This window comes from Patiria miniata, unplaced genomic scaffold (genome assembly GCF_015706575.1).
Source record: "Patiria miniata isolate m_02_andy unplaced genomic scaffold, ASM1570657v1 HiC_scaffold_9, whole genome shotgun sequence".
Lineage (NCBI taxonomy): Eukaryota > Metazoa > Echinodermata > Asteroidea > Valvatida > Asterinidae > Patiria > Patiria miniata.
This window is the reverse complement of record NW_024037076.1, coordinates 14,644,787-14,669,229: the sequence shown is the minus strand read 5'-3', so window position 1 is coordinate 14,669,229 and position 24,443 is coordinate 14,644,787. Positions and strand designations below refer to the sequence as shown.

At 38.2% G+C, this 24,443-nt stretch overlaps 1 protein-coding gene across 2 annotated transcripts in view; it reads right to left on the bottom strand.

Moving 5' to 3' along the window:
• The window catches only part of LOC119721014, a 35,240-nt gene extending 11,103 nt beyond the window's left edge, over window positions 1-24,137 (bottom strand). Inside the window, exons 1-12 of one of the 2 annotated variants that reach the window (XM_038190878.1) lie at window positions 23,973-24,137; window positions 20,269-20,328; window positions 19,463-19,531; window positions 18,793-18,982; window positions 17,821-17,892; window positions 17,411-17,479; window positions 17,068-17,130; window positions 15,403-15,492; window positions 14,983-15,054; window positions 2,044-2,115; window positions 1,435-1,578; window positions 669-737 (exon numbers count right to left, since the gene is read on the bottom strand). In XM_038190878.1, coding sequence (XP_038046806.1) covers window positions 669-737; window positions 1,435-1,578; window positions 2,044-2,115; window positions 14,983-15,054; window positions 15,403-15,492; window positions 17,068-17,099 — 479 coding nt within the window. In that variant the 5' untranslated portion in view covers window positions 17,100-17,130; window positions 17,411-17,479; window positions 17,821-17,892; ... (2 more) ...; window positions 20,269-20,328; window positions 23,973-24,137. The remainder of the gene's footprint in view (window positions 1-668; window positions 738-1,434; window positions 1,579-2,043; window positions 2,116-14,982; window positions 15,055-15,402; window positions 15,493-17,067; window positions 17,131-17,410; window positions 17,480-17,820; window positions 17,893-18,792; window positions 18,983-19,462; window positions 19,532-20,268; window positions 20,329-23,972) is intronic. The other variant, XM_038190877.1, reaches the window with a different exon arrangement.
• Window positions 24,138-24,443: the final 306 nt, after the last annotated feature.

Genomic DNA, 24,443 nt, shown 5'->3' with positions numbered 1-24,443 from the left:
TTGAGGGTCTAAAACATAAAAATAATCTTTTTTATTTATGCTTTTATAACATCGTTTGGCGGCCATATTGGCCGCCATCTTGGATATCCCCTTTGTATCGGATTTTGTTTACTGTTCAAGAGTCTTTCTGGCGATGCGATGGGAGAACTGTAGGCGATGGTGATGTTTGGATACCCAGTCGTCCGAGTTCACACTGCCTTCAGTTTCAAAGGGGGCAATCATCGAGTCAACAGGGAGTCTCCCATGCCTACCAAACATTAGATAGTGTGGAGTGTAAAAAGCGACATTGGGCAGACTACCTCCCAGAACTCTGCTTTAGTAATAACAACACCTGCCACTCTTCCAATAGTTTCTTGCAATACTCGCTGTTACATCAGATTCGACCCAGCCAACCGATACCGCAAGCTCGGTGGTCGAGTGGTAAGACGTCTGTGCGAGAAAGCTTGCCATCCGAGTGATTTTATTTTCTCACTTTCACTAGGGGGACGTACCACACTGAGTATTTCAGTGTTTACACGTCGGTGAAGGGCAAAACCTTTTCGAATTCACATCACCCCAACGCAAATCCATCTCATCTGATGAATAACCTGCACCTGGTAAAATGAATTGTTTAATGCTCATCTTATCCTAACGTAACGAATTGTTAAAACAATAAACATTATACTCACAAGTGTGTAAGGTGGGTGTCAAAAAAGAGACGGTCAGCTACTTCAATAAGTGGATTATCAAAAATCATTCTGTAAAATAGGATACAAATAACAGGTCTCGAATGCTGAAAATTCTAATACCAAGAGACACATTTAAGGAAACTTCCTTTCAGTGGCTTAGAAAATGCTTCCCATTATACCATTTTAAAGAGGTGAAGATTACGCATTATTTCATAATATTCTGCGTAAAAAGGGTTTAGTTGTCGTGCCAGTAAGGTGAAAATTATCTGGTAACCATTTCACAGTGATGGTACGACAATAGTGGCATAAATAAAGGTTCCACGGCCGGCGACGTGGGGAGAGAATCCCCCCCCCCCCCCCCCCACCACCACACCTCCAGTCGAGGCCTGTACCCTTTTAAGCATTTAGGCTATCAGCCTCGGTCCAAAATTTTGGCCATTGGTATCAAATGAGGGGAATAATCCTCATAGCGATTTTTGGCAAGGTACTCACCTCCAGAGTTGAGAAAAATGTGATAGCATTGCAGCGGTGGCAGCTTTTTGTCAAAATGTCCATCAAAATGCTCGTTACCATTCTAGGGCGGTTTACCTTGCGCATGCGCGCTGTAATCATTTATGCCCTAATTTGATACTGACCAAACCCCTAGGCTGATGGCCTAATTCGGAAAGAAAAAAAGCTTTTTGTTTATGAAAATCCATCGGTCTTAACACGGCATTGGTTTGGGCGGCATATACATCATTAAAAATAGAATGCAACATGTACTCACAATTGCATCAATGATTGCAAACCCTTGAAGATTTTGTCATTGAGGACCGTCAATTGGTTACGCTGCAGGTACAGATACTTCATCTTGCTCTGTGACCTTAACAATCCATTGGGCATTGTAGTTAACTGATTCGACGCTAGGCTCCTTCAGGTAGTCATGACAAAGATAATGGATGAGACAAAATCATGGTTTTTAGACTGCAGTAAAATTAGCTATTATCCAAGCCTTTTTCCTTGCCTAATCAATGCTGAGAAATAGAAAGTACTCTATTTGCCACAAGAAGGCATTTCATTAAGTGTCCACTTAAAAGCCTATAATTATGGAGACTTTATGACGAAGCATAACGTTTATTGGTGTTACAAGCGTTCCAAGCTCTGAATGTGCCGGAGAAAATTGTTAATTTTTTGTCGAGATATTTTTAACAAAATATAGGTTTTTCCCGGCCAATTTCCCAAAATGTTTATTCACTTCTGAAAATCTGTCACTCATTTTCGTCTGAATTTGAGAATTGTTCTGAACACACGTTTCATTTTCACTACTAGGTTGTTTTTCATATAAGTATAAAAATGAATGTGGAATGGGAAAATTTCTTCATGAAAATACACCTACAATCTCTCTAGAATTGTCGTGTTGGCCAACAGATCTTCAGGCACAGAAGCAAGTTTGTTGTTTTGCAGTATTCTGGAAAGAAAATCACGAAATGCTTGGTAAGAAACGAAACGCTTGGCAAGAAGGCTAACCTGCAGTTTGAACCAGCAAGACTTTTTGTTTTTCAATCTAAAAATGTATAGGGCCTACACAGTTTAAGCTTTTTCCATTGTAACCGCCAACAACTCGGTTGATTTCAAAAACGGGAAAAAATAACGCAGGTAGTGCTCAGTGGGGCCCAAGGACAAGCAACAATGGAGTTTTTGTCATGAAAAAAATGAATCTTCTTTTTCGTCTTTTAAGATATTTTTGAAATGCCAGTGTCAGCTGTTACTGTATGAGTCTCTTAAATAAAAAGGGCGAAATATCGCTTCAAATTGGACAAACAACAGTCGCCAAATTTCATGCCGAAGATTTTATCAGTGCGAACTAATTTAATCTCGATTTGGATATTCTTTAAACAATATGCTGTAAAACAGTAATTGTCACTTTACCTCATACATAATTATTCATGATCGAGAGCCGCACTCTCACTGGTCAATTCACCATCACGTGCCCGTTATGTTTGCTGTTGACCAAGCGTGCGCGTGATGATCACGCACAGGACTGTCGCACAGGTTACCCGTGCGGTAGTCAGTGTTGTAGGTCTCGAGACCGGTCTCGGTCTCGAGACCGGTCTCGAGACCACTTTTTGCTGGTCTCGGTCTCGGTCTCGGTCTCGGAAGCTGTGGTCTCGGTCTTGGTCTCGGTCTCGGTCCCCTTTGGTCTCGATATTTTGGCTGGTCTCGGGTCGAGACCGGCAATATGTAGCTTTTACAGCTTGATCGATTACTTTGTGTTCACTTCGTTCAGTACCGTTGATAGTTAAAACATTTGCTAGCCCGTAGATCAAGCTTGTTATATCGTGGTCGGTTTGGACTCGACTGCACGTTGGAAAGTCCCAAAAGTACATGTAAAGGTGCAGCAGTACCAGTCACTGAACGATTTGGAACAAGTTCGGCATTTGTATGTTGTGTCGGGCACATAAAGCAAAGTATAAACTTGTAACAATTTATGCAATAAGGGCCTGCCATTTTCGGGGATTGTGTAGTTTAGCCCACCCCTGTGGCGTAATCACTTACATTTTGTATTCTGATAATAAATGAGGTGCTTCAAATTAGTTATATTTTCGACCCCACACAATGTTCTTTTTAATTTGGGACAGTATTTTGAAGAAAAAGTAAATTTTCCTACTGATTCTCCAGCATTGAACTCATACACTCTTACCAGTTACCACTCACTGTTGCCATGAGAGTGTATGATGAGACCCCATTTTCTGGCTGCTCATTTTAAAGTACCCCATTATTCCTCAAAAATTAAAATCCCGTTCAGAAAAAAAATAAAAATCCATATCTAGCACATTCTGGCTACCACCTCGCAACTTGTGGGTCTACATGTACAAGTCCACATTCTATGACAGAAATTTTAAAATTAATTCAACATTTTCTAGCTCCCATTTTTTAAAATCAAGTACACAAGTCTTGTTAGAAGTTAAGTCCTATATTTATTTTAGGAAAAAAAAAAGGCACAATGTAAAATTAAAATTGCATCTTTAAATATCCGTTAGAAGTCATAGCTGAAACCAAGGGGTGACTGTGGAGTTTAGGATCCGAGTTCCTATAACAGATGAAACATCTACCTTTAACTTTTTACTTTTGTCACGATTGGGTGCAGACAACATGTCAAAGCCCATATTTCTTAAGTGTAACTACTTTTTGCTCAAGTAAGGTGTCATGTATCAATTTGTCAACACTGCCACTGGTCAAAATTTTGGTCTGTAATCTTTGTGAATAGAAAGGTTACAACTTTCAACTATAATAACGTGTCTTGTTTTTTATTTCGACTATTGTTATTTATTATCAGCGGTCTCGGTCTCGGTCTCGGTCTCGGACCATATTGGTCTCGGTCTCGGTCCACCTTGAAGGGGCTGGTCTTGGTCTCGGTCTCGGTCTCGAATCCTCAGGTCTCGGTCTTGGTCTCGGTCTCGGACTATCCGGTCTCGACTACAACACTGGCGGTAGTCATGTTGCTGCGTCATGTACAGTTTTGAATTTGACGACAGTTACCGGCATTTTCCAAAACTCGGCGGATCTTCATTCGGCTCCGCCTGCTAACAGTTCTATTAGGGTGCCTAACTTTGAAGATTCTAGATGAACATTAGTCAACGTTTTCTTACAGAAATATCAAATTGTATTAACATAACATGATATTATGAAGTAAGTGATTTATTAAAAAAATTGATCGGAGTGCAGGTTTTTAAAAGTGCCGTCAATGTCGTCATGATTAGTTTTAGCCACGGAGGCTGCCTGATCTCTTCGCTCGTAACCCAGGCCCTGCAAACAGGACACTGGGATACTCTGATGAGCTTCACAGAATCTTGTGAAGGAAGTGGCCTATGACCTATGTACAAAGCATCTGGCTGCAGCTGTTCAAGACCGCAGTTTGACAATGTGCGCAAGTGCTATCCGAAAACTTTCCATAGAATTGCGCACATTTCATAGCGGATGTGATTTCTGTTTCATTACGGACCATGTGGACAAAATTGTGAGCGCCGCATAATGCAATCCGACCGTTCGTGATTCGAAACGGAGCCTGAGCAAGTGACGGGAATTGTAAATTTACAACACAGATATGTTTTACAGAATTTCCCACATTATTACGCTTTTCAACAAGAAACTAGAAATTGTGGTTGTGAACAACCACAGAGCTGTTCCCAATATTGATTATCTGTTGGACCCATATACATATAAGTAGAGATCTATGTCTGTTTGCAACAGAAGATAGGGCTTTTCTGAATTATGATTTGTTTTTATCAATAATACGTCCCTGACTATGCATGAACATAAAATCTGTCAAAGTTAGCCGCAAATCGGCTAAAACGGTCACTGTGGACAGGATTTGACCTAAGCAACACGTGCGCTGTGCGCGGGCTGACTGACATACGATATGTACAACGTACGTGCATGTACATGTACATGTACTGTACATTGTGGACGTCCTGTGCATGTTTCAAAGCAGAGGTATTATCCACCTGAAGTTTTAAGCGTGCGCAGGGCATTTCCGAGTTTGCTTATTGCCTCAGAGCTTTCAAATGTTTTAGACCTACCCTTCAATCGACAACTAAAGTAAAAACTAATATAAAAACTGCCATGGTTGATTTTTCAGGAATTTTCTAAGGAAAAAGGGTCTTTTCATTATAACTTCCGGTCTGATGACGTCATACACCTTAAACTTCGCACACGTCTTAAGTGGGTCAAGGTCATCATATACACCAATATTTAGGCGATTCCGACAAACTTCGCCACAGACATCTATTCAAAATACATTTTTGAAAATTTTCAACCTGTCGCTAGAGGGCGCTCGAAGATTGCATGACGTCATCGGTAGATGATTTGAAGAATACTATCAACCAAAGACTAACACCGTTGAAAGCAAGTTCATATCTATTACCACTTTCAAATAATAAGCCACTTCCGGTTTTGGCCTTTTTCGACCGGAAGCAAGGGTCACGTGATTTCACGCACACTGAATGAAATAAAGACCTCAACCTACTCTACCACTTGCCGGCAACAGAATGCTGCGGACGCGTACGGTTGATTTCTTATGCATTTTTTAATATTAAAAGTGTCACAATTAAATTGCCTATAAATAAAAACCGGATGACGTCATCATGACGTCATCATTACACAATGTTGTTTGAACTAGGGTCTTTGCTTGGACAAAGATTGGTGTAAATGAATTACTGGCAAAGAGTCGAAAATGCCCTCTGAAAATTGACATTTTTTGTTAAATTTCTGTGTACAAAGTCTATGGGAAAAATTAAATATTCAAAATTCTATAATAAATCACGTGATGACATCAGCATGACGAAAAGTTTCGGAACACATCCTCAGATGATGGTTAATAACTATGCTGAGTTTAAAGTTGATCGGATTTAAAATAATTGCCAAAGTGGCTTGTAGAATAAAAACGTGTACAAAACCTATGGGGAAAAGTGGAAAAAGAAAAAAAAAAAAAAACTAGATGTGGTTGTAACTGAACAACCACAGAGCTGTTCCCAACTTGTTTTTGATTGTCTATTGGATAGTAGAAAATAATGTAATGATTTTTGCAAAAATCTCTAACTTGTAAAATTGAAATTATTATCTTACATAATTGCACTTCCGGTAAAAACCGGAAGTAAAGGTCACGAGACCTTGACATATACATTTTCATTTATAACCCTTCCCGGTCTATATATTTACCAAGTTTCAGATCAATCGGTCAAATAGTTTTATAGTTAAAGGACTATAAAGATTGCCTCATTAAATATTCATGACGTCATAACATGAAAACATTAAACTGCCCATTAATAATAATGCTACATATTTATCCTTTGATGTTGCTTAATACTAATATAAGGTGTCAACCCAATTAAATTTCTAATTCATTAGATATGATAATTAGGGTCTTAAATTAACACTTCCGGTAACACCGGAAGTAGAGGTCACATGACCCGGATATACCAATATTCATGTGTAACACTTCCCAGTCTGTATACCTGCCAGGTTTGAGATCAATCGGACAAATGGTTCTATAGTTATAGGACTGAAAAAATTGCCTCATTAAATATTAATGACGTCATAACATAACAATAATTAAGTGCACAGTATAAAAAATAATGCAATATAATTATCTGTCAATATAGCTTCGTATCAATGTGAAGTTTCAACCCAATCAGATTAATAATTCATGAGATATGATATAAGGGTCTAAAATAACCACTTCCGGTAAAACCGGAAGTGAAGGTCATGTGACCTTGACTTATCAATTTTCATTTATAACACTTCCCTGTCTGTATACCTACCAAATTTGAGATCAATTGGTCAAATAGTTCTATAGTTATAAGGCTGTAAAAATTGAATCTATAAATAGATGTCACGTGACCCCTGATGACGTCACGATGACGAAAAGTTTCGGCATACATCTTTAAAATAGTTCCCAAAGTGGCTTGTAGAATAAAAACGTGTGATATATATTTGAAAATGCATGTGTCCAACTTCCCCTAAAGCAGATCAAAAATGACTGAGACAAGTCTACTTATAGGCGAATGGGGGCGCCATTCACTTTTTACGGTGTGCCGTTATATTTTTTTGGTGACGCGCAGCTGTCCTTATTTTGATCCCATAAAACTTAAGGCTCTGTGCCTTAAGTACAACTATTAAAGTTATGTACTGCCCTCTTTTGGCGAGAATGAAGGGACGTAATGTACATTGAACGACGTTTCAAAGCCACGTGTACGTGCTATACACATTGTGGAAGTCCTGTGCACGTTTTAAAGCTCTCTACCGCAACTTGGGCAAGGGAATTTTTTGCCGACGTCGCGTCAACTGTGTGAACAATTCGACAAGCTGGGAACTTGGCACTGTTGAGGCAAATGTTTATGCTATCATTTAATGGGCGATTCAAGATTATATCTGTACGGATTGATTTTTCAGGAATTTTCTAAGGAAAAAGGGCATTTTCATTATAACTTCCGGTCTGATGACGTCATACGCCTAAAACTTTGCACACGTCTTAAGTGGGTCAAGGTCATCATATACACCAATATTTAGGCGATTCCGACAACCTTCGCCACAGACATCTATTCAAAATACATTTTTGCTAATTTTCAACCTGTCGCTAGAGGGCGCTCGAAGATTGCATGACGTCATGGGTAGATGATTTGAAGAATACTATCAGTCAAGAGACTAACACCGTTAAAAGCAAGTTCATATCTATTACCACTTTTAAATAATAAGCCACTTCCGGTTTTGGCCTTTTTCGACCGGAAGCAAAGGTCACGTGATTTCACGCACACTGAATAAAATAAAGACCTTAACCTATTCTACCACTTGCCGGCAACAGAATGCTGCGGACGCGTACGGTTGATTTCTTATGCATTTTTAAATATTAAAATTGTCACAATTTAATTGCCTATAAATAAACACCGGATGACGTCATCATGACGTCATCATTACACAATGTTGTTTGAATTAGGGTCTTTGCTTGGACAAAGATTGGTGTAAATAAATAACTGGCAAAGAGTCGAAAATGCCCTCTAAAAATTGACATTTTTTTTTAAATTTCTGTGTACAAAGTCTATGGGAAAAATTAAATATTCAAAACTCTATAATAAATCACGTGATGACGTCAGCATGACGAAAAGTTTCGGCATACATCCTCAGATGATGGTTAATAACTATGCTGAGTTTAAAGTTGATCGGATTTAAAATAATTGCAAAAGTGGCTTGTAGAATAAAAACGTGTACAAAACCTATGGGAAAAGTGGAAAAAGAAAAAAAAAAAAAAAAAACTAGAAATGTGTTTGTGGACAAACACTGAGCTGTTTCGACCGTTTTATTAATGACTGCCGCAAAGGAGTTTCATCCAGGTCGAATGAATATGTACATGCGTATTCTATACATAAAGTGTCCATCCTATGTATAAACAAACAAACATTTTTTATGACATCATGATGACGGCACACATTTAAAAAAAATTCTGTAACTATCTACGACCTAACAAACCTTTTTGCAAAAAAAATGTTCGAATTAACCACGTTCCATTGGTGAGATATGAGTAAAAGGTCCAAAAATTGAATAATTCATATAAAATCACATGATGACGTCATCGTGACGTCACTGCAATTTTTGTCTTTAACACTTCCTGGAATATCTGCATACCGAGATTGAACCCAATCGGACCTCAGGTTCTCTAGATATAGTGACTTAAACTATGCAGATTTAGGATGATGTCAAGTAACATGTGATGACGTCATGATGCCGTCATGATTCGACCTGAATCTTCAGATGGCGGTCTAAGTGTGTGCCAGGTTTGAAGTCGATCGGACCGTATTTTATACATTTTTTGCAAAATTTGAAGAAAATATTAAAATTTGAAAAATTCATAAAAAATCAGATGATGACGTCATGATGACGTCACTTCAGATTTTGAATGCTGTTATCTTTACCTACCTACCCACCAAGTTTCATAACGATCGGACATACCCTTATATGTAAATCAAAAAATCACGTTTTTGATGACGTCATGATGACGTCACACATTTTATGAAATTTTGTGCATCTATCTATGACCTAACAAACCTGTTACAAAAAGAATTTCGATTTTACCACATTCCGTTTATGAGATATGAGTAAAAGGTCCAAAAATTGAATAATTCATATAAAATCACATGATGACGTCATCATGACGTCACTGCAATTTTCGTCTATAACACGTCCCGGAATACTTGCATACCAAGTTTGAACCAAATCGGACTTCCGGTTCTGTAGATATAGGGCCTTAAAGTATGCTCTTTGAGGATGACGTCACGTGACACGTGATGACGTCAGCATGACGAAAAGTTTCGGCATACATCTTCAGATGGTGTTTTAAGTGTGTGCCAGGTTTGAAGTCGATCGGATTTGAAAAAAGTCCAAAAGTGCGTTGTAGAACGAAAACACGTGTTATCCTATGGGAAAAAAAGTGGAAGAAAAAAAAAGAGAAAAAAAAAATAACAAAAACAAGAGCTGTTTCGGTGTGTACACCGAAACAGCTAAAAAAAAAAAAAAAAAGGAAAAAAAAAAACTTTAACGAAAACAATAGCTGTTCCCAATTGAAATTGGGAACAGCTAAAAAAAACTTTAACGAAAACAATAGCTGTTCCCAATTGAAATTGGGAACAGCTAAAAACTAGAAATTGTGGTTGTGAACAACCACAGAGCTGTTCCCTATATTGATTATCTGTTGGACCCATAGACATATAAGTAGAGATCTATGTCTGTTTGCAACAGAAGATAGGGCTTTCCGCATTATGATTTGTTTTTATCAATGATACGTCCCTGATTATGCATGAACATAAAATCTGTCAAAGTTTGCCGGAAATCAGCTAAAACGGTCACCGTGGAGAGGATTTGACCTCAGCAACACGTGCGCTGCGCGCGGGCTGACTGACTACGATATGTACAACGTACGTGCATGTACATGTACATTGTGGACGTTCTGTGCATGTTTTAAAGTATGTTTTAATGTATTGTAAACCTGAAGTTTTAAGCGTGCGCAGGGCATGTCCGAGTTTGCTTATTGCCTCAAAGCTTTGAAATGTTTTAGACCTACACTTAAATAGACAATTAAAGTAACAACTAATATAAAAACTGCCATGGTTGATTTTTCAGGAATTTTCTAAGGAAAAAGAGTCTTTTCATTATAACTTCCGGTCTGATGACTTCATTCACCTTAAACTTCGCAAACGTCTTAAGTGGGTCAAGGTCATCATATACACCAATATTTAGGCGATTCCGACAAACTTCGCCACAGACATCTATTCAAAATACATTTTTGAAAATGTTCAACCTGTCGCTAGAGGGCGCTCGAAGATTGCATGACGTCATCGGTAGATGATTTGAAGAATACTCTCAGCCAAGAGACTAACACCGTTAAAAGCAAGTTCATATCTATTACCACTTTCAAATAATAAGCCACTTCCGGTTTTGGCCTTTTTCGACCGGAAGCAAGGGTCACGTGATTGCACGCACACTGAATGAAATAAAGACCTCAACCTACTCTACCACTTGCCGGCAACAGAATGCTGCGGACGCGCACGGTTGATTTCTTATGCATTTTTAAAAATTAAAAGTGTCACTATGAAATTGGCTATAAATACACAACGGATGACGTCATCATGACGTCATCATCACACAATGTTGTTTGAATGAGGGTCTTTGCTTGGACAAAGATTGGTGTAAATGAATTACTGGCAAAGAGTTGAAAATGCCCTCTGAAAATCGGCATTTAAAAAAAAAAAATTGTGTACAAAGTCTATGGGAAAAATTAAATATTCAAAATTCTATAATAAATCACGTGATGACGTCAGCATGACAAAAAGTTTCGGCATACATCCTCAGATGATGCTTAATAACTATGCTGAGTTTAGAGTTGATCGGATTTAAAATAATTGCCAAAGTGGCTTGTAGAATAAAAACGTGTACAAAACCTATGGGAAAAGTGGAAAAAGAAAAAAAAAAAAAAAAAAAAAAAAAAAAAAAAAAAAAAAGGAAAAAAAACTAGATGTGGTTGTAACTGAACAACCACAGAGCTGTTCCCAACTTGTTTTTGATTGTCTATTGGATAGTAGAAAATAATGTAATGATTTTTGCAAAAATCTCTAACTTGTAAAATTGAAATTATTATCTTACATAATTGCACTTCCGGTAAAAACCGGAAGTAAAGGTCACGAGACCTTGACATATACATTTTCATTTATAACCCTTCCCGGTCTATATATTTACCAAGTTTCAGATCAATCGGTCAAATAGTTTTATAGTTAAAGGACTATAAAGATTGCCTCATTAAATATTCATGACGTCATAACATGAAAACATTAAACTGCCCATTAATAATAATGCTACATATTTATCCTTTGATGTTGCTTAATACTAATATAAGGTGTCAACCCAATTAAATTTCTAATTCATTAGATATGATAATTAGGGTCTTAAATTAACACTTCCGGTAACACCGGAAGTAGAGGTCACATAACCCGGATATACCAATATTCATGTGTAACACTTCCCAGTCTGTATACCTGCCAGGTTTGAGATCAATCGGTCAAATGGTTGTATAGTTATAGGACTGAAAAAATTGCCTCATTAAATATTCATGACATCATAACATAACAATAATTAAGTGCACAGTATAAAAAATAATGCAATATAATTATTTGTCAATATAGCTTCGTATCAATGTGAAGTTTCAACCCAATCAGATTAATAATTCATGAGATATGATATAGGGGTCTAAAATAACCACTTCCGGTAAAACCGGAAGTGAAGGTCATGTGACCTTGACTTATCAATTTTCATTTATAACACTTCCCTGTCTGTATACCTACCAAATTTGAGATCAATTGGTCAAATAGTTCTATAGTTATAAGGCTGTAAAAATTGAATCTATAAATAGATGTCACGTGACCCCTGATGACGTCACGATGACGAAAAGTTTCGGCATACATCTTTAAAATAGTTCCCAAAGTGGCTTGTAGAATAAAAACGTGTGATATATATTTGAAAATGCATGTGTCCAACTTCCCCTAAAGCAGATCAAAAATGACTGAGACAAGTCTACTTATAGGCGAATGGGGGCGCCATTCACTTTTTACGGTGTGCCGTTATATTTTTTTGGTGACGCGCAGCTGTCCTTATTTTGATCCCATAAAACTTAAGGCTCTGTGCCTTAAGTACAACTATTAAAGTTATGTACTGCCCTCTTTTGGCGAGAATGAAGGGACGTAATGTACATTGAACGACGTTTCAAAGCCACGTGTACGTGCTATACACATTGTGGAAGTCCTGTGCACGTTTTAAAGCTCTCTACCGCAACTTGGGCAAGGGAATTGTTTGCCGACGTCGCGTCAACTGTGTGAACAATTTGACAAGCTGGGAACTTGGCACTGTTGAGGCAAATGTTTATGCTATCATTTAATGGGCGATTCAAGATTATATCTGTACGGATTGATTTTTCAGGAATTTTCTAAGGAAAAAGGGCATTTTCATTATAACTTCCGGTCTGATGACGTCATACGCCTAAAACTTTGCACACGTCTTAAGTGGGTCAAGGTCATCATATACACCAATATTTAGGCGATTCCGACAACCTTCGCCACAGACATCTATTCAAAATACATTTTTGCTAATTTTCAACCTGTCGCTAGAGGGCGCTCGAAGATTGCATGACGTCATGGGTAGATGATTTGAAGAATACTATCAGTCAAGAGACTAACACCGTTAAAAGCAAGTTCATATCTATTACCACTTTTAAATAATAAGCCACTTCCGGTTTTGGCCTTTTTCGACCGGAAGCAAAGGTCACGTGATTTTACGCACACTGAATAAAATAAAGACCTTAACCTATTCTACCACTTGCCGGCAACAGAATGCTGCGGACGCGTACGGTTGATTTCTTATGCATTTTTAAATATTAAAAGTGTCACAATTTAATTGCCTATAAATAAACACCGGATGACGTCATCATGACGTCATCATTACACAATGTTGTTTGAATTAGGGTCTTTGCTTGGACAAAGATTGGTGTAAATAAATAACTGGCAAAGAGTCGAAAATGCCCTCTAAAAATTGACATTTTTTTTAAAATTTCTGTGTACAAAGTCTATGGGAAAAATTAAATATTCAAAACTCTATAATAAATCACGTGATGACGTCAGCATGACGAAAAGTTTCGGCATACATCCTCAGATGATGGTTAATAACTATGCTGAGTTTAAAGTTGATCGGATTTAAAATAATTGCAAAAGTGGCTTGTAGAATAAAAACGTGTACAAAACCTATGGGAAAAGTGGAAAAAGAAAAAAAAAAAAAAAAAAAAAAAAAAAAAAGGAAAAAAAAAAACTTTAACGAAAACAATAGCTGTTCCCAATTGAAATTGGGAACAGCTAAAAACTTTAACGAAAACAATAGCTGTTCCCAATTGAAATTGGGAACAGCTTAAAAAAAAAAGGAAAAAAAAAACTTTAACGAAAACAATAGCTGTTCCCAATTGAAATTGGGAACAGCTAATAAAAACAATTTAAATTGGCATAAAAGAGTAATGAATCAGTCTTAACGGCCGTTTCAAACGTTGCAGAGTCATGACCTTGATGACGCGCAGGTCACAGGTCATGCAAAATCCAACCAATCAGAACGTGAATTCATCAGAGTATCCCAGTGTCCTGTTTGCAGGGCGGGGGGTACGAGCGAACCTGATCTCAACCTCGTCCCCAGTGCTTACTTTTTTTCAAACCTGGTTTCCACTAGTAAGCCCTGGATAGGAAACTTTCTTCCTGTATCCCTACTCGAAACTGCAATTGGCTAATAATGGATTTTTATCGTTTACTTGGTGTTATTTTTCACATTGTGCAGTACGTATTTTCACAATCATTCGTCCACGCCTTCTCGAAAATACTAATTTGATTTCCAATTTGATCATACATGAAATATGATACTGCATGTTGTCTTGATAAGATCGTAACAGTTCGATTTTAAAAATCGTGTTGTCGTAACTCACGCCGTGCTCGCGCTGCGACGAATTGAATCTTTTTTTACCCAAGAAACCGCATACAAAAACAATCGCTAATGTAACGCATATCCAGGCACCAGACTATTCCTCATATGCATACGTGTTCAAAAATCTTGCACTTGCAAATGATTCAATACCAGGGTGAGAGAGCAGTTAGTGATGGGCGCGTACTGTTCGACACCCTGGGGACGAGGTTGGCCTGAACTACAATTTAGATGTGAGCGTCGGGGAAAATTGTAAGGTCTTGGAACCAGACTACCCTTGCAACAGTCTACTACGCATGCGCTTTACAAAGCACGGTTGTAGTACGCAATCGCAAACAACGCCTAAGCTGGCCAGCTAAAATATTTTGGTTGCACGGTACGCGTAAAAATGTTAATTTTCCCGAGCTCAATGATGCCGAACTGGAGAACGTTTATTGACATTAAAGATGTAATGTACAAAAGCAAACTGTCCAACGAACTGAACTAGTGAAGTTGAGCAATAATATTCTTTTGGTGAGCTGGACAACTTTTTTCCGAAGTTTTTCTTTGGTGCACACTGCAACGGGAAACAAATCTGCAACTGAAAATGTGTGAGGTATAGTAAAACAAATATAACATGTTTAATTTTGGGTGGGCAATCGATATTAGCTCCCCTCGGTATTGGAAACGAACTTCCAATACCCCGGGGAGCGAATACCGATTGTCCACCCTCAAAGCATGTTATATTTGTATAATGCCACATTTTGTGATTTTGAATTAGATAATTACTGAAAACATTCGTACTTACAACGCGGTGATTGTTCCCACTCCTCTAAAGGCACGCTCAGATACACGACTGATTAAGTTATTTCGAAAACTACTGTAGAAAACAATATATAATAAAATGCAATTTGAGAAAACATATCATTTGGAGGGAAACAATAGTTGTAATATAAAGAGCATAATTACGATCCGAAGTAACTTATCTCGTAAAGCTGACTCATTATATGGCATGTACACAGATGGCGAAGGCACGATGGCGAAACATACCGATTCATATTAATATTTTCTCGACCTTTCATTGCATTTAAATACACATGTATTCATGCGATTAAGTCTATTTTACTAAAAAGCATTCAGGCTTCGTATTCGTAAAATTATGGGTTTAGAAGGTTAGAGTCTAAAGTTAGGCATAGGGGGCCTACGTATTACATTATCATTTACTTACATTTCAGCCATTTCCCTGGGAGTTTGTTCCCCCAAAGAGTCAATAAACAACTCTGGCGGAATATCTTCCAAATAATTGTAGGACAGATCTCTGAAACCGAAATGAGGGATTCACAGACAAAACATATTAAGCAGAGATGTTTTCAGTCCAGCGAATCTGAATTCAGTGATCAATCACAGGTCAAATCAAAATGCAGGTAAAAAGAATCAGGACTGATTTCCTTTTCTTGCATAATTTTGAGAATAGAAGACTTTTGCCTATGATTGAGCTATGATGACTTGTTGTGGCTAACAAAAAAAAAGGAATTTGTAACTGTTCGACGCACAAACGCTGGGTAAATCACAGTTGGGAAACTCATTTGCCGAACTTTAATGTTACCCCAGTTAATTTAGGTATACTCACCAACCATTTTGTAGAATTTGCGTGAGTAGGCAGCTTGTATATTGACTATTCATTGGGGAAAATATGAACTCATTTGCCTAACTTTTAGTGTAGTTTTTTAGAAAAAACAATGCAATCATTTGTATACATAAATAGTCGATAATGTAAGTTTCGACTTAAGATTTGATTTTAACACCGTGACTGTTGTGTCCATTCTTTACCTGGAGAATGAGGTAACGTTAATCCCGGCTGACAATTATACTCGTCAACGAATTCCATTTTGTTTTCCTCTTAATGACTTTCAAATTGTAAGCCTATGCTTTATTGAAAAAGAGGAGCATTTTCCCCCCTTTTTATAGCCAACCCCATCCAGCTCGGTGGTCGATGGGTAAAAGTCTGCACTAGTGAGCAGGAGGTCGTGGGGTCGAATCCCACCAAAGTATCTTGTGATTTTTTTTTTCTTCTCATAATCAATAGGGACAAGACTGAGTATAAGTCAACAGTGATTATAAAAACGTCGGTGGAGGACAAAACCCAATATCGAATTTTAATGTTTGTATTTTGAGTTGCATACAGATCCACTTGTTTCCGACCACATATTATTAATACTGATAGAGGCGGGAAAAGTCTGAATACGAAATGAATTATCGTTTGGACGCAAATTTTCCTGTACCTAGTCATGTACCAATTTCTTTTTCTTAGATTTCTCATTCAAAAGTGAATCCGTATTCTATCGCTAGATAAATCGAAATATACAAAAAACAAGGGGCCTGGGGGGACGTCTCCTTCCCCCAAGAATTCCCAGTGCGCTGCAGGTCCCCCCCAGTGATTCACTAGATATATGTAATAAGGTAATGAGAAGAGCGTACTCTAGCGTAAAACAAGAGGTCCGGAGGGCCCCCCCCCCCTTCCCGCGTGTGTTTTTTTTCCAACATCTTGCTGGCTAATCGGTGGCTGGAAACAAAAGGGACATTTTGTTGTGGGTCCGCCCTTCGTGCCCCCATAAAATGCTGGTCCCCCCGCCCCCACCCCACCCTCCATTGAAAAGCTTTGTTTTCTGTAAACCTGAAGTTCTAGGGTTAAGAAGTAGTCAGATGCCGAGTAACATAGAAAAGACCGAAGCAGTATTCAAATATTGAATCTACAGTATGTGTTGACAAAAAATAGTTCTACCAAACAAAGAAATGAAAACGACACTACACCACTTTCTGTTACTGCCATGAACTTTTAGTGTCCGATAAAATATTGAGATTTTTCTCCCCGCCCCTATGAAAATTTACTCACGGCCTTTCAACACCAGCAAGTGTATGTGACATGACGCGCTTCAAACTGCTTTCAAATAGCCATCTGTGGGAGGAAGGAAATTAAAAACGTTTGGTTTTTATCGGTCAAAGTTTGCCACTGTCGTTCTAGATATCTGACACATAATTCATCACAATGGTACATGTTGGAATAGGGATATGTTTTGCAGTAATGAACTGGTGTAGATGTATTAATTAATGTCACGAAAAGACTCTCTGCTTGGACAGGTGTCGTGCAGGGGTTCAACTGAGAAGAAATCTAAAGACCAAACGAAATGTACATTCATTATGAAAATATTGCATTATAAAGTGTACAATTATCTTACATTTTACGGCAGCGCAAACCTGCGGTGCTGTTTGGTCCAAGTTCTGTCAAATTGTTGTGCTGAAGTCGTCTTAAAATGGGAAAAATCAAAAAGTAAAAATGTCATATCTAAAACTACATGTACAAAAATAAAGTGGCTTTTGAAAATGGATTTTGTCCTAACCTGTCCCGACCTTCTCTTCATGCTTTTGCGTCTGATCCCCCCCCCCCGCGTCCCGTCCCGTCTCGTCGCCACCCCACCACACCCCATCCCGTCCTGCGCGATCCCGCCGCGTCCTGCCCGTCCCGTCGCAAACTCCCCCTCTCCCCTCCCCTCCCCGTCCCGTCACCTCCCCTTCCAGCTGGTTTCGTCCCGTCCCGTCACATTATTTCTGTCCCCGTCCTGTCCCCTGACCTGACCTGTATACTTACAAGTTATTAAGGTTGTGTGGTCCTGCTAGCCCGTCATGCTCTATTGTAGATATGTTGTTACCGGCTAAGTTTCTAACGACAAAACAAACATGAACTAGAGGTTTATGTCTGTTCAATCAACAGAACATATGGCTTTTTCGCATTGTTGATTGTTGTTGTTGATTGTTGATTGTTGTTGTTGATTGTTGATCGGATGTTGATTGTCTATTGTTGATGTTGATGTTGATTGTTGATATGTCGATTGTTGATGATGTTTCTTGATGTTGATTGTTGATGTTGGTTATTGATGTTGATTGTTGATGATGATTGTTGTTATTAATTGTTAATTGTTGATTTTGATTGTTGATTGTTGATTGTTGATGTTGATGTTGATGTTGATTCTAGATTAGTTGATGGTGATTGTTGATGTTGATGTTGATGTTGATGTTGATGTTGATGTTGATGTTGATTATTGATGTCGATTTTTTGATGATGTTTCTGGATGTTGATTGTTGATGTTGGTTATTGATGTTGATTGTTGATGATGATTGTTGATGTTAATTGTTGATTGTTGATTGTTGATGTTAATTGTTGATTTTTGATTGTTGATTGTTGATTGTTGATTGTTGATGTTGATGTTGATTGATGATGTTGTTGTTATGTTTATATGTTTTCAAATATCGCATTTTTGATGACATCATGATAACGTCACATTCTTATATACTTATTCCCTAACAAAACAAAATACAAAAAAGAGTTCAAAGGTGGGGTCCAGAATGAAACATATGTAAAGTCAATGGGATTTGGGATATAAGAACAAGAAGAAGAAGTAAGAAAAAAAAATCAGAAAAAAAAACAAAGGCTTTTTCGCTGATGGCGAAAAAGCCAATAATAAGCTGCTTAGTTATACTCTGTCATAATCCAAGTGCATACAGGTTAATTGAAATTATAGATGAGAAGAAAACTTGATTCGTTGAAAGTAGGTCTACTTACAGGGTTAATAGCCTGGTGCATCTTTTGAAGGTGCCCGTCTGGATGATTTTTAAATGATTGTTTTGGAAATCCCTGCAAAAGAATCCTTTGAATGTTTATTCAAAGATATGACCCGTGCCATTTCCGTTTCTTTTCAGGAGTTATTCGGCGATCAACTAAAGTTCATTTGTGCAGTGCCCACCAACGAGTCCTGGCAGTTTAAAAGGAAAAAGTCATTATTTGATCAAGATAGACAATCTGTTAATAATTCTTGGTCGCTAGTAAGTTTACTTGAGAAATATATTTCTCAAAAGGCATTTTTGCTCAACTTCTTGCTTTGGGTTTTGTTTGGGGGTTGTCTTTTTGTGGGTCAAAATAGCAAGTGCTGTACATGTTTGCAATATTGATTCTAAACCTTATTCAAATTTCTCTCGAATTAAAGAGTAAGGCCTACGTGGGGGTAATTTCATATAGCATTTGTCTTATAGAATAGCTTTTTCAAATGTCATTAACCAAGTGTTCCTTTTATAAGCATGTAGTGTAGAGCGAAGTGAATCATAAGCAACTGAAGCGGTGCTAGGAAAAGTCAACACATTTTAAACTGTAAGGACAGTTTTTTGATGTGACGACCAGTTTCTTCAATAAAGACGACACTACGCGCATGATACAAAAAAAACACTTCAAAACTTACGCTAAGTTTAGGTGGACTCCGTTTAACACCAATGGTCTAATGTCTTGCAGTTGATTTCCACTAGCAAATCTGAAAACAAATTATCCATTTAAACTTTGATAAATTGGTCTCTATTTAAAGGACAAGAACAAAATTTGCCACTATCTTTATTTGTTTGTTTTGCTTTCTGAAATGTCTCCCGTCTTCCGATTAAAGCAAAAGGACGTAATTTGATGTCTAAAGTCCTGGGATAAAACATAAATTAACAATTCATTTCAACCTTGGTCAAAATGTGTTCCAAATATACTCTGATATCCAGACGAAAAATTGTCGTATAACATCTTTTGTTTCAGTCAATAATATCCAACGAAATTTCTGGGCGTTTTTAATATTCTCTTCAAAGAAGGTTTGTTGGTTATGTTAAAATTAACTTGGAGTGATTGTTACATTTTTAAGAGCGTCCTAAAAATGTTCTATCTCTGCTCTTTATTACTTTATTTTTGTCATGACAAAATCAACTTTAATGCTTTAATATAATAATTCGAGAAAAAAATATAGCTCACAGCCTGATATTCATTTTCATTTAGTGTTGCTTCTGCACAGACCCTGTCTGTGTCCCTGCATTATCGAATATGATATGTTAGGGGATGGTAACCATTATACCCGCTGACACATCTGATCACATGCAGGCCCACCACTACTTGCTAGCTCATCACGGAGTACTATCCGGATGAGGATGGGAAGACTTGCTTCGGGGTTTTGCGATTGTAGTTTAAGAGAAATCTCTAAAATAGCACGCACCTAACATGCATCTTCGAAATACTTACAAGTTTACGACAGACTCCGGTATTTCAAAAGGAATTGTTATGTTGTTCTTCTCCACGTTACTACGGTAAAACGGCAAAGAATGTCCGTTATTATCAGTCCACTCAATGTTTACTTTTTCGTCTATTCAGACGGACCTTGATACCTTCAAGTGCATTTGTTATCCACGTCTCGGCAAATCAGTAAGGTTCATTTGAACAGGGAAAAATGTTCAAGTGCATACTTTGCCCTGCTAACTTTTTTAACCTTGTATCAATATACCCTCAACAATTAAAAAGAGTGAACCATATATCCTTCAAATTTTCGATTTTGTACTTAAACGATTAACTTGGGGGGGGGGGGGTTCATTTGCAGGCCAAATTTTCTTTATTAAAACAAGGGGGGCTTTGCATATTACGCTTGTTTCACGCTCAAGGTCGTGAAATTTCAGCGAAACGCTCATGAAAAAAATCTGTGATGTTGACAAACTAATAGTACATAATGGGCGGTGTAGGGTGAATCTATGAAATACAGACTCATTAGTACAATTGCGCATGCGCAATTGAAGATAATTATGAGAAAACCTATACCGAACGTGGTCAAAAAACAAAACGGGTTTTTTTCATCGAACGTGCAGCAATATCAGAACTCGTTGGACGATTAAAATTGTAACGTGTAGAGCAATTGAAATAGGTTTCTCACTTAACAGTGGTTTAGTAAATGGGCTTTCAATTCATTATTAATTTTGGTGATACATAATTTTTTTTATCCGAAATATAGGTTTTCCCGGCTCAATTTCACGTGAGTTTTGCACATGTGGTCAAATTTTGGGTTCATTCAATTTCATTTTAAGGCAGCCAAGATTTTGCTCTGAATATTCGTTTACGTTTTCGGGCATCCTTAGGGCCTATTCGTTTTTGTGCATTCAAGACTTAATTTGTAGCAGTCTTAAATTAAGTTTTTGCAACCTGTTGACGGTTGACGCATTCAAATTGGCGAACATCTGTGCGCTTATAACGTATGACCATGCTTTTCGTTTCTTATTCGTTTATGGGCAATCGCTTTCATCGTTTGGTCATTTAAATTAGTAAGATGTTTCAATCGATAATTTTTCCAATTTTTCTTCGAGGTTCATTCCCCCCCCCAAAAAAAAAAATCTTGATGACTGTAAAATTTACAATGTTACAAATCAACTGATATGAGGGAAACAGCATGCAACGAAGTAATGAATTGAAAAGGACTAAGATAATTTCTTTTTCACTGTTGATCTTTTCTACTTGTTTAAACGTTTGATCAAGGGGCTTTTTTACGTTGACGATTTCTTGACGTGCAAGACATCGGGACACGTAATATGTTTGAAAATGGTTGTACCGTCGGGAACACTTCTCTTGCGTTATTTATTAAATGTTTTCTTGCGTATGTCTGACCGAACACTTACCATATTCATAGGGCCCATGCAAAGTTTTCAATGCAATACATCTTTGTGTCACATTTAACCTTATTTGCAAGTTTTATTTTCCATTTTGAGGGGTGTTTTTGGTGCCTCCTCCGTTTTTATGCTAATGCAAAGTTTCATATTCATTAGAAAACCTGTGATGGCATTCCGAGCATGATTAATGTTACACGGCTATTTCAGCAAAAAAAAAGTTATAAGATGGAATTTTTGCGTCGGGGTGGTATAAATCAAATTAGGTTCTGCCCTTCACCGACGTTTTTTAAACACTGTAGGCCCTATACTCAGTGTGTTACCTCCCGAGTGAAAGTTGGAAAAAATCACTCGGGTGGGACTCGGGTGGGAAAATCGCTGCTATGAAACTTTTAAATTGTATAATAGTCTGTGCGGTACCCGCTGCTTTGTACATCAGATTCGAACCGGCCAACCGATCCCGTTAGCTCGGTGGTCGAGTGGTAAGACATCTGCACTAGAAAGCAGGAGGTCGTGGGTTCGAGTCCCACCCGAGTGATTTTTTCCAACATTCACTCGGGAGGTAACACACTTATACAGTGTTTAAAAAACGTCGGTGAAGGGCAAAACCTAATTTGAAAAAAAAAGTTGCTAGAATTTTGGATATTTTGCCGTCATAAATTTCTTTTATTTGGTGATAATATGATGTGTCAGTACATGGAAGTAAGCCAATGACCATCCCTTTCCCACAAATGTTTTTAATTAGCAAATTTTGGATGAATAATTTGAAAGAAAAAAACCTAAACTGAACAGTGTCTTCCTGAAATGACATCACAGTAACAGCGTTAGTCCGGAAAAACATGGAAACTTTTAAATGCTGAAAGAAGTGCACATTTGCAATAAGATTAAACCCAGAAAGTGTTGTCAAATGTGTAGTTTTCTTACATTTCACAGAGTGGCGCAAAAAGAATTCCTGAGAAAAATTCATTGCACATTCCCTTTAAGAAAGAAAGTCAATATACGGTTTGAAGTCATCAAATATGATTTACGCTAAGGAATACCGACACGTATGGTATGAAGTCTTAAAAGATGTTTGACAAAATGTGAAACATGTTTGCCCATTAATGAAAACGAATGCCCGATCAACCCCTTACTAATGGTTTAGACGAAATTGAATGAACAACGCGATACTTTTAATATGTGTGCATCTTTGATAGGAACGAGTGAAGCTAAAAGGCGATAGAATGCTCGGATAGTGAATTGAATGATTCTTTCATGATTGTCGAATGCCGATCTGCGTGATCTTTCAATTTCAATCTAAATCGAATGAGCCAGGCGTTAAATTGAATGAAAACTAAGTGAAATTGGCCGGGAAAACCTATATTTTTCTTTGTTTCGGGGTTCCGGCTTTTTTTTACTCGCCCTGTGTAATTGGGAATCAGCGGTTTGCAAAGATACAAGTTAGATTTTTTTCCTGCATCGGGCGAAGGGCAAAATGGGTCGATGTATTTGTTAGTCCCAGTACCTTCAATGCTCCCATGGCGCCTTATCCTACAGTATGGTCAGCACTAATCTCATTCACTGTACGATGGGTATGCTGCTCTGTAACAATGAACGTATACAATGAGCGCAATTGCGCCATGCAATACAATCTGTTTAATGAGAGCTCAACTGTGATTAGAAGCTATTGTGGCGGGAACCCCCCGGGCCAACCCAAGTCTGTTAGGATAAGTCTGACTCCTAGTGGGGTGAAGACAATCTTCCCAAACCAAGGCTCTTCCCTAGACGAGAGATCACTCAGAGCGACCTTTAAGGCTAAGGGTGCAGGTCCGTTTTGGTGGAAATCTACCGCCCGATTATGAATGAGTGTTGATTATTTATCTCTGTTAATTAACTGCACAATAAACCTGTAAACATAAACACCGGAAGCAGAATTGTCGGTAATCTCAAACAACAATAATCAAGTACAACAATAAGAATGTGATTCGGTGGGTTGTTTTATTAACAGGGTCCTTAGTTACTGAAGATAGCCCGCTGCTTGCCTATGCAACAACGCACACAGCATTAAGCACTAGACAACAATGGCAGCAATGAGCAACTGTGCACAGCGCTAGGAATGAATCACCAAGTCAGCAAAACACAGCGTCACAAGCACACAACAGCCGCTTAGCAATGTATACAGTCCGTTAGCAGGGTACTCGCTACGCCGTGTGTGTAAGCCAGGATTCAGCCACACGTACCAGCGCAACCCCGGTACAGCTACACAGACTTTGTACACAAATCGCCTAAGCAATTTCACATAGCAGAGCACAAGTAATTTACCTACTTCCCTGCCCGCTGTCGCAGCTACGCTCTAGCCCGCTACCTCCAGACACTCGGCACTCAACACCCAAAACAGCTGAGCCCCAAACCTAGACACACTAGTGTCTCACCTAACAACGATTATCTTCTAAGCCAAACCGCTAAACTTCCTGATCTGAAAACAGAACTTCTAACCCTCGCGCGCTAATTCCAGGCACGCATTTATATACATGTACCAGACGCTACGTCATGTCTACAAAACATGTGCATGCACTAACCCTATGGTGCGCTAAACCTAGGGGGAAAATTAGCCAATCGCGTACGCGCAGCAGCCCACGGAGCTCGTAAGCTCCGCCCGGTCACTGCACACAAGTGATTAAGCGTTAGTGCTATGGTATGACGTCACAACTAAACACTTTCCGCCACACTATCAACGCCCTTGCAAAGTACTTCAAGAACTCTAAATTTGTAATATCCTGATTTACTTGAGCC